The sequence below is a fragment of the Betta splendens genome, chromosome 2 (genome assembly GCF_900634795.4).
Source record: "Betta splendens chromosome 2, fBetSpl5.4, whole genome shotgun sequence".
In the NCBI taxonomy this organism is placed as follows: domain Eukaryota; kingdom Metazoa; phylum Chordata; class Actinopteri; order Anabantiformes; family Osphronemidae; genus Betta; species Betta splendens.
This window is the reverse complement of record NC_040882.2, coordinates 22,427,005-22,438,054: the sequence shown is the minus strand read 5'-3', so window position 1 is coordinate 22,438,054 and position 11,050 is coordinate 22,427,005. Positions and strand designations below refer to the sequence as shown.

Here is an 11,050-nt window from a genome sequence, read left to right as displayed (position 1 = left end):
CACATCTGTCTGCTTGGCTCAAGTTTCATCGCATCAACCACAGTGAGACGTTCGACCCAATCACACATTATTTCATGTCCACTGTTTATGCTTCACTCTGCGGTCACAGTGGAAGATTTCGCCGACTACGCTGATCTGACATCACTTAAGACATCATCTACCGAACAGCTCCATGGGAAAAGGAGAGGAAGTGAATGTTTAAGAGATTTGAATATCCTTATCCTAAGCCGCAACGGGGAAGCCTCTGCACTTAGGCTTAGCACTCTCAAGACAGCTACTCCTTGTTAAGCATCGCCTCAGACTCCTGGACTATGAATGGGACCATTACCCCCAAATCTCACTGCACAGTCAAACACACACACACACACTCACACTCACACACATTTTGGTTTTGCTAGAAAACAAGCTCAGGCTAACTGGTAGACGGTTCTGAAAGAAGAGACTTGGCCTGTGCTAAGGGGCAATATCCTCTTTTGCCGTTGCTCACGCTCTCTTTCTCTAGGCTGCAACGTTTCAGTATCTCCCATCTGGAGCAAGATGAACTCCTTTCACGAGGGCCTTAAGCGAAACACGCGTTGCAAATCAGCACGGCAGCCATCAGTAGCGCTCCTAACCAATTCAAGTAGAGTATTAACCCCCCGCTGTTACACCTCTTTGACTTTATCTCAAAGAATGCAAGAGAAGACACAGCGCTTGCGTGGAAATCTACTCTCAACCAAACTAAAAGCTACATGCCAAATCCAATTCAATGGGCGTTAGTTACAAAAAACGAGCAAGACGGTCTTAAAGGTGTTGGTGTAGAAGAATATAAGTTACATACGTTCCCATGTGTGACGCCTTTGATCGAATAAGCCAGCTGCTTCCGCAACGGAGCCACAGCCTTGAGAAAAAATCCCAGACCTTGTCTTCACGCGATGCACATTTGTGATAGAGATTTAACCCTAATAAAAGTTGCAACAGCTGATGCATCACAACCACTGCAGCACTTCACACCTGGTACTCTATGGAACTACCCAGCCTATCGCTGAAAAGCACCTCAGGAGAATGGAGAGGAACACTAGGAAACAAGGGAACCTGACATGTTCCTGCGTGTGTCTGTTTGTGAGGCTACGGTCGGACGTGCTAGGTGAATGCTAGGCGCTATGTGCGTGTGTGTTCCCTGTGCCTCATCGTTCTCTTAATCTCCTTTCAGTGTTTGCCCCTACCATTTTCCATGTGCTCTGCCTCACCGACACTGCCATCCGGCGTTGTCCTCTCGTAGCTGTCCTCGGGCAGGGGAAGGGCGCCCAGCCGGGGGCCCGACGAACTCTTGCTGCTGGGCGTCTCCGACTCATCCAGGCCGCTGTCGTAGCAGCTCTGCAGCGATCCCTGCTGGTGAGGGTCCTGGGGCTGGCTCACCACCGAGAAGGTCACTCGGCGAAACGGCTACAAGAGAAACCAAACGGCCGGGGGTCACTATAACACGGACTTCTTTGTTTTTTGGTTAGATGTTGAAGATCGGGCGTTTAGGTCTTAGATTTTTGGTTGAGGTCAGAATGACAGAGGAACAGATAGGGAAAGGGCTCATGGGTAATAGGCTAATGGGGGAAGTTGAAGCCGTGGAAGTGTACTAGCTACTGTAGATCTAAGGGCAGCTAAAGGCTAACTTTGATGTCACTTTTCATAACATAACATCATCGACGCAATCACTACAGCTAACAAAGACCAGCATAAACAAAACCCTGCCTTTGCTCGGCTCTGGAAACTTGCGCTAGCTGTTGCGGTTGCGCAAAGGGTTCAAACTCTGGGGACGCGGCAGCTGGCTCCGCCTGTGTTCTAAGCGTCTGACTTAATGTGGACCAAACACAGAGCGCGCCAGCCTCACTCACGTGTTTACTCTCCCGGTAAAAGCAGAGGACAAGGTGAACAGGCATCCAGCTCTGCAGGGGGTCGTGTTTGATGCCGCGGAGCATACAAAGAGGCAGCTACCCGGGCACGCGGAGGCACGTGCACACAAAGACAGGAGCTATCGCTGCAGATGAGCTGCGGGTTCACGCTGTCAATGTGTGGAGTCTGCTCAAGCGGGTTATTGAACAGGGTCCTGAGTTAAGCAGCACACAGCGTGTCATTAGAACGGAGGCCTGTCTCGCCGTCTCCCTTCCCCTCGCTACGCTCCTCGGCTCCTGGCTGAGCCTTGCACAAAGGCGGCGACATGAAAGAGGAGTGAGCGTGAGGTAAGGAGTGGTCATTACCGCAATAAATGACTAATACCCTTCATTAATTAGAGCCAACACAGGAACGCGTTGCTGCTGCTCAGATGCTCTTCCTGTCCCCTTCCTGGACCTCATCACTTGCTCACCTTCTCTTCATCTTCTGCTTCCTTGGCTCTTAGCGTGATTGATAAACGGGACGGTGGGGCCATCACTCACGCAGGTTTTCTGTCTTTCTCTCTCCCCCTCCATTTGTTTACGAGCTGTCTCTCCTGATGAAGCGAAATCGCTTATCAGCTGTAATTACTGACCGCACTTTGCATCACGTCTCTACATGTGTCCATAACTCCTCTGACCCCGTGGTTCCAGCAAACACCCCGCAGTGACCACACGCAGGTATGTTCTGCATGGAAAAGCATGTCTGCATCGCTACAACAGAATTGATGAAGCACTCATCAATGCACCCGTGTCACCTAAGAAAGGTGAGGCTCTTTGTTAGTTTTGTCAAAGACACTCACTGTGAGCACCCCTGAATATCAGCCAGGCGCACACTTTGGAACATTCTCTTTCTGATAATGTAATTTCCCACAAGCCACTTGGAAAAATGGGCTTGCTTTAGCTGTGTGTGTGTGTGTGTGTGTGTGTGTGTGTGTGTGTGTGTGTGTGTGTGTGTGTGTGTGTGTGTGTGTGTGTGTGTGTGTGAGCGCGCAGTAAAATTAGCATTTATTTTTTAAATTCTGCCCGGTTCTCTTTTCTCTGGCTGGCTGGCTAACACAGCAATCTTGGCAATAAATCATGTTTCCATGTAATTACAATCAACACTCAACAAATGAATTGGTATAAATATTCATGCAAATTTCACTTGGATAGTCAAACATTTGTTGCATAATTAAAATCGAGGCCCAGAAGGAGAACTGCTCTCTATAAGCGTAATAACACTTCAAGAGATGTTAAGACGTTATTTTTCTTCTTCGTTTCCTTATTTGTTTGTTTTGTTTTTGGAGAAACAGAGTAAAAACTTGTTTGGTGTGAGGTGTGCGATTGCCGGTCGCAGAAAAAAAAAAAAAAAAAGAAAGAAGCACTTTGTCTGGATCAGATTTAGTAGCATGCCACACTCCTTGGGAAACATGGTTTTCTAATGATACAAATTAAACGACTGTTGCCTAATGAATTGCTGACGAGACCGCAGCAAAGAAAAGAAACACTCGAGCAAACGCACGAGCGAGAGCAAATTGAGTTTGGGAGAGAGAAAAGAAGCTGACGGGGAGGAAAGAAAAAAAAAACGTTAAACGAACAAATAGATTTTATTCACCTGAATTTCCCCTTATTTTCACTGGAGGGAGAGCGAGATAGAGGAGAACGGGGGAAAAAGCTAATTTGTTTGCAGACTAGAAATGAAGTTCATGCAGAGATCGCCAGAGGGTTGGGATTAGAATCTGTGGCAACCGCCGTCTGCTCTGCGACCTTCGCTTCCTTTATTCTGTGTCTTTAAATAAATGAATGAAATAAAAAAAGTCGTTAGTCTGTGTTATGTGCGACGCATTTGATGCAGCAGCAAACAGTTTGTGTTTTTTGTGTGTGTGTGTGTGTGTGTGTGTGTGTGTGTGTGTGTGTGTGTGTGTGTGTGTGTGTGGCCAGACCACACGGGGAGATTAACAGTTGTCTTCCATGTAAACACTCACAATCAAGGTTGACGACTGGGGTTTGCCGCTGTGGAGCTTTAACGAGTGAGCGATGACAGAGGAGGCTTTACATAGTTAGGAATAAAAACAAACAGGCGCTGGGCATTACAGTGCGAGCGTTCCCCCTCGCCGTCAGTCCGCGCCGTCATTTGTCACAGCTGTGACCCCGGCTCACCAGACAGCGGCCATTTTCAGAGCGGGTGCATTTGTTAAGCCCGGCTGAGTGCATGTACTCTGGTGCCGACACCTCTGTCTTCTGCCCCGACCTCTGCCCTCGTAGATCACTCAGCTGCCTGTCAACTTCACCGCGGCTAGGCTAACACACACACACACACACACACACACACACACACACACACACACACACACACACACACACACACACACACACACACACACACACACACACACACGCGCAGTAATGTCCCGCTGAATTGAAACCGAGAGACGCGTTATTTCTGAAGAATTCATCAAGAGCTGGTTTGGTTTATTGACCCTCTTTTATATGATGGATGTTTGTTTTTACAGATTTGGATTTAGAAAACAGGAAAAGTCCAAAGTACAAGACCTCGTGAAATTGTACCACTTTTACGCTTGCACACATGAACGAGTACAAAGCCAAACCCCCACGCTGTGGCCTTCTAGAGACCAGCCAACCTTTTAATGCACGGCTTCTAGTTGGCTTTATCTCCACCAGATGCCGGGACCCTCATTTAGGTCCCGACAGCAGAGGGCCTCTTTGGGGCTCGAGGGGGTGCGCTTGTGATTGAAAGCCAGCTGTGACAGCCACGGGTGATCGAGCAAATCCGTCATCCCCAAAAATGAACAACACAAACAAGCCACAGGTTTGTTTGGGAACCCTGCCTGCGGCCCGGCCTGGCCCGTTTCCTGGACGCTAAAAGAAAAACACATGGGCTGCCCGAGCGGAGCCAACGAAAACAGGGCCGTGCGGCTCGTGTCAATAATGTGCGACCTCTTGGATTTGATTTTCATTTCCTCCTCCCCCCCAAACTAAACGCTAAGGTGCAGTCAACAGCGCCGCGTCTGAGAGTCTTTTATCTTCTGCACAACCTTGAAGGAGTGAGACATTCTTTAGACATTGTTTTCTGTTTTGCCACTGCATGAGACACCCATTGACAAATGCACAATACTCGAGGTTATACAGCAGTTCCATTATTAAGTGCGTTTCAAAATGCTTTTATTATAAAGCTGCCAATCACCCTTCTCGCACACAATACACTGTGCTCTGACTGTGTCTGTGCTCATCTACAGATGAAGACTCCTGAACCTTCTGACCCTCTCTCCACATCTGCATTCATAATTAGGCCCACCTGTAGTGGAGGATAAAGGAATGGAGGAGGAGGTGGGTCTCGCTGGAAAACACACTGTGTGTAATTCCAGCTGTAAATACCTTCGGCGGACGGCACTGACCCACTAGCGTGTACCGCAAAGGCAAAAGTGTGCAGGCACAAACTGCAGAGCCAGTTTCCTCTTGCAGTCAAGCAAGAGAGATGGGAGGAAATATGATTAAGCTAGAAGGAAAGGAAGATAAAGAAGCTGCTGGAGGAGAAGGGGAGGAGGGAGCGAAACCAGACGACGGAGAGAGTGGAGAGAGTAAAGGAAAGAGCCACATTTACTTCCTGCGGTTCACAATCGTGAGCCGCAGGAGGCACTTGTGGCTGGGTGCCGCTAGCAAACAGGGCCCGTGTCCTACTGCAGCCATGCAGGCGAGATGGAGGGATATCGAGAAGCAAGTATGTGAGTGAGATGGAAGGGCAGATAAAGAGACCAGAGGAGGAGGGAGGACTCTGAGAATGGAGAGCCGTTGCCAAAAGGACCAGTCGGTAATTAAGAAGCCATGTTTCATTATAACGGGCAAGCAGACAGAACCCTGCGATCCTCCACCTGAGACGCACGCGTCGTGCCAAACGGCAACGCTACACCGCGGCGCGTCACGGCTGCCCGCTCCCAAGCGCGCCGCGATCCCAGCGCTTTGGTTTGAAGAGCGCTGACGCCCGCGACGCCGGCGATAAACGAGACGGGCGTCCTCGGGGTGAACGTCTGACGGGAGGACGCCTGGAACCCGACCCGGGTGGATTCAGGTTTTATTTGGGTGCCGATCAGATGTAGGTACAGTGTTACAGGCTCACTGACCAGTAGAACACTGATGGATTCACTGGAGGAAATCCAGAGTGGTCCCAGGATGGATCACCTCTCGTGTGCTACCCCCCCCCCCCCTTGGTGAGTGACCAGGGGGATATCAGAGATCTGGTTAAGGCTGAGGAAGCTGTGGGAATGCTGTTAAGGCAGTTGGCTGCAGCTTTGTTAACACAACCGCCTGAACGCTCTCAGGTATCAGTTGTGCCTGACTGATGTCCTTGGCCCCGTCAGGCTCCAGCGCTCCTCTTAACCTCTTCACATTACACGTCTTCAAACTTCCCTCCTCCACACACATTCCTCCCGGGTCACTCTTTCCCAGAAAAAAAAAGAAAGGTGAAGAATAAGGTTCCCCAAAAAAAAAGGCTCAAGAAAGAAGAAAAGAAAGGTTAGAAGGAGAGAAGTTCATTGTTTGATGACTTTTATGCACAGAGTAATGAATTTAAGGATGAAGTAGAGTTAGCGCTGGCTGATACGTCTGAATGGCAGACTCGCCTTTGAAATGGTTTGACCCCCTTGGGCACAGGGCTCGATAATAACATTTTAACGCCTTTGATTATTATTTTTTATTGCGGGACGTGCAGACGGTGCAGGCGGCACAGCGCACAGTCTCGTTAAGGGTTGATGATGCCATTACTGCTCTCCTGTTGATCTTTTAAATAACGACAGCATTTTTTCCTCACCGTGGCTTCCGACCATGTGGCCGTTTTTATGATCTGACAGCACGCCGATCAATTGAGCGTCCTTCGGCGCTTGTCTGCTGCCGCTCTCTTGAGTCTTTACTGAGCCTTTATTGCGCTCTGGTTAAAGGAAGGACTGTATCAAGTCCGCTATCCGTCCAGCGAATCCGAAAACACCGCAGGAATCTCAAACCGTGAACTCGACGCTGCTCACTATTGTTTCATTGGGGTTGTGCCATTAAAACAACGTTGCTAGGCACACAACGTCCTCCAAGACATCTCTGTGGGGAAGGATTCTTGAGTCTCAGAGCGCGTGGCTCTGGGAACCACTTTGGATGGTGAATAAGAAAGCGGGAGTTGAAGCGGTGGAATAAGTGCATCCTGCGAGTGGAGAAGAAAGAAAAGGAAATAGACGATAAGGGAGCGACAAAGTGGGGGATCAAGTTTCCCCAAGCGATCCCAGCTCTTCCCACATCCCCTCTTTAGCCTTTTCCTTTCCCTGTGTGTTGGGAATTCCCTCAGACATGTGCCACAGTTAGCACTTTCCCATTAGCATGCGTCCCCTGTGCACTGCTGGAAAGACAGACAGCAGGGAGAAAAAAAAGGCAGAAAAGGGATCACACATGGTTACTTTCTTAAAGTCTGGGCTAAACTTTTAATTGCTCTTCAAGTGGCGGATTAGGCCACTGGTGTAACAGAGATACTATTCTGGGGGGATACGTTTGAACATCTTCAGAAGCTTAGCCCAACCCCTGACCTGCTCTGAATGGCAAAGGAGTCCCCCCCCCCCTCCTTTTTTTAAATAGTTGATGTGGTTGTGGCTGGTGTTGAGTGGCGCAGGATTAGCTTCACGCTGACAAATAACACCCTTTGTGGGATTCTGTTGCTTTTCTGCCGGGCGGCAGGAACATCATCATTGCAGCCTGGTGACATGTAACCGATAGGACACGGCTGCAAAAGACATTTAAAAAGCATCAATGAAAGTGTGGTCACAGGCCAAATGTTATGTTTTGGGGGATTTCTGCAGCTCCGTCCCCAACTAGTGTTACATCCTCTCATTATGAATGGATGGGAGCTTCTCCTGTGTCGCCATGTTAAACCATTGCCGCCGACACGAACGCTGGCAGATGCTGGGAACGCGCGTCAGCCGAACCCTGACCCGGGTGTCGCTTACATAGAGTCTGGCGGCGAAATCTTGGCGATCGCGTTTCTGCGGGTGTTTTTCGGCCGAGCCGAACCGGGCCGAGCAGAACGGGGCCGATCAGAACCGAGCGGGGCGCCTCCCGTCCATTTGTGCGCGGCGTCATGTCATTTCACGTGTCACCAGCGCCGCGGGCTCAGGTTCCCGGTTGAGGCGCGGTTGGCTGAGTCTAGGTGGGGGGTGGGGGGGGTGGGGGGGGTCCGTCAAAGCTCTGGCAGAGCTGCGTCTGACCAACGGCCCACATCTGTCACTCTGTGGCGAGCGCGGCGCTGGAACCGACGCTAGCTTGTTGTGACACCGGTCCGGGTGTCAGCAGAAAAGCATGACATGGCATCAGCGTAGCCGGGAGTCGGCGCAAACGCCAAATGAGCATTTGCTGTTATTGATAGGATAAACAGCAGCACTTACTCCCCTACCTGTCCCCCGCAAGCACAGATGGAGGATTCTGAAGGCTTTAAAAGCTATAACTTCACAAATTTGAAGTGATATGATCTACTGGGACAGACAGGGAGGAAGAAAGAGCCCAAGATAAGTGAGGGAGACAGAGACAGTGTAGACACTTTAATAAGGCTGATAAATGATTCTTTATTTACAATCGCGCGTCACTGATGACAGATAACCTGCGTTTAGGAGATCAGGGCTGCCATCCAAGCAGGCGAAGAGGAGAGAGACGGATCGGGCGAGGTTAGAGAGCACATCCAGCGTCTCCGCTAATGAGGCGCTCTGCGTGCGTGCGATCGCGCAGCCATTCGTCCTGTTGTCTTCACAGACGCCGCTCGGCCGCCGGGGGTCGGCGCCACCAGGGGGCGCGCGTCCGCCCCGACGGAACCGACCCCCGGCGTTCCCCCGGGACGCACGGTTACAGGTCCCGTCCACCACCTGCTGCCCGTCAAAGGCAGCGCAGGACAATTACGACCCCGACGATTATGAAAACAATTATTACAAATGAGTAATTAGACCCTAATGCCAAGATAAATAAAGTACGGCGAGGAGGGAGAGGAGGAGGGGAGGAGGGAGGAGAGAGCCCAAGGCGGCCGCGGGAAGGAATGAAAGGAGCAAAGCAGACGTGATGCACGCCAGGATTATAAAGACTGGATGCCTTCACACAGCAACCCCCCCCCCCATATTTCCTCCCTTCCCTCCTTCCCTTATCTCCCAACTCCTCTCTTCCCTCTGTCCTCTATCTCCGTCTCCGTCACTCTGCAACCCCCCCCCCCGCCTTGGCTATCGTCGCCGAGATCACGCAAGGTCAAACCTCCCTGACGTTTGATGGATGAAAATGGAATTAAGATGAAAGCACACTTTCAGATAATGAAGATATGCGACGGGAGATTAGGAAGCTCGGGAGGCTGCCGAGGTGCCGACCAAATGAATATTGAAATTCATGTGTGTTTGGCTCCAGCCCAGGCAATCCCCATGTGTGGTTTCCACTGGGGGGGCAAAGTGGAAAACACAACACAAAAATGTAATAGTGTTTGAGAGGGGAAAGTGGAGAGGCACGGCCGGCAGAGAGATTTTGTGATGCAGGAATGCTAAGAGAAAGCACACAATGCGGCTATTCAGGGGCAGGAGGGGGGATTGTGTCGGAAACATTAATACATGCGCAGCTGCGACGTTTTTGGTGCCATTTATGGATTAAACGTGAAATGTATGAGAGTGTGCATGTGGGTGGAAGCATGTTTGCATGTTGACATGTGCCTATTCAGATATTTGCATTGACTTTGAAAGGCATATGATCTGACTTACACAAACTCCCACTCCCACACACACACACACACACACACACACACACACACACACACACACACACACACACACACACACACACACACACACACACACACACACACACACACACACACCTCTCAGCTGGGTATCAGTCTAGCAGGGGCCCGTATCACCAGTCTGATGATGGCGATAATGCTCACTAATCCGCATGTAAAGCAGTCCTCTCGTCGAGTGGCGGACACTCTCTCCGAGCCTTTCCTCTCTCCGACACTATTCCCAGTGAACGCAAGGAGAGGGGAAAAAGCGGCGAAGATCCGCCGCGTGCTCTTAAGGTCTCATTTTCAGCTCCAGCCCTATTAGATCTCATTACTCAGCTGTTGACTGGGCAGCCATTTTGGGCAGCTAATGGGAAATTTGATAATGGCGTCAGGTTGTTTTGGTCCCCACTGTCACATCCCCGGCTCCGCGCTCACAGTGGCACTTTGTTAATGGGCCACAGGAGTGTGAAAAAAAAAAACACAATTAACAGTGCAGCTAGTTTGTTCCCTGTGGTCTGTCTGCCCAGTAAGTCAAAAAAATAACGCCGAGAAACAGTGGAGGGAAAGTACAAAAAGAAATTCATGCATAGTTCAATGTGGCCCTGCGCAAGCTGTTCCCCCTAAGGAGGAGGAGAGTGTAGTCGGGTTACATGGAGATGAACAATGCGGCTCTTTGTTAAGACACCGAGTAAACAGGCAGAATGCAGAAAACATCTTTTTTAACTCAGCCAAAGGTCGCGAGGAGGTCAAACAGGCATCATTACTGGACACCTGTGCCTGCGCTCTGCGGTGAGCTCTGCACCGCTGTAGCCGTGACCCTCCACCACCGTGCACACACACACACACACACACACACACACACACACACACACACACACCACCGATCGTCTTACCGGCAGCTGGCATCCCTGGAATAAAGCAACGGTCAGTTAAATAGCTGAAACAGGGAGAGGGGCCGGCAAATGGATGGGATCCTGTGTCGCACGTAGACCTCCTCCTCCACACGCTGCAGCTGAAAGCACCTGAGTGTATGCATGACCCGCCCTCATACCTCTAATCAGGAAAGGGCAGGAATGGGAGAACAGGGGCCCTTTCAGGTACGCACAAAGAATGGTTCCTATTCAAGTAACCTAAGCTGGGGGACAAAGAGGTACCGCGCCGCCGGGCCTCGGTTCCGCCCGCCTCCGTCAGGCAGCTGGAGGTGGCGAATCAGAGGTCAGCGTCTCCGAGGCGCCCATTGATCAACAGCGCCGCCGGCGTGACTTATAGCAGCGCCGGGCGCGTCACACGCGGAGCCATCGACGGCGCTGCGACGGCGGATCGATACGCACGCGTGCACGCGTGCAGCCGGGTCAGCGGCGCCGCCCGGGCGTCC

General features: G+C 50.9%; 1 protein-coding gene across 1 annotated transcript in view; it reads right to left on the bottom strand.

Moving 5' to 3' along the window:
• Window positions 1-11,050, bottom strand: part of pcdh7b (protocadherin 7b) — an 89,888-nt gene that overhangs the window by 46,069 nt on the left and 32,769 nt on the right. The window contains 2 exon segments of the mRNA XM_029139415.2: window positions 1,206-1,295; window positions 1,297-1,425. Of these exon segments, the coding sequence (XP_028995248.1) occupies window positions 1,206-1,295; window positions 1,297-1,425 (219 nt within the window).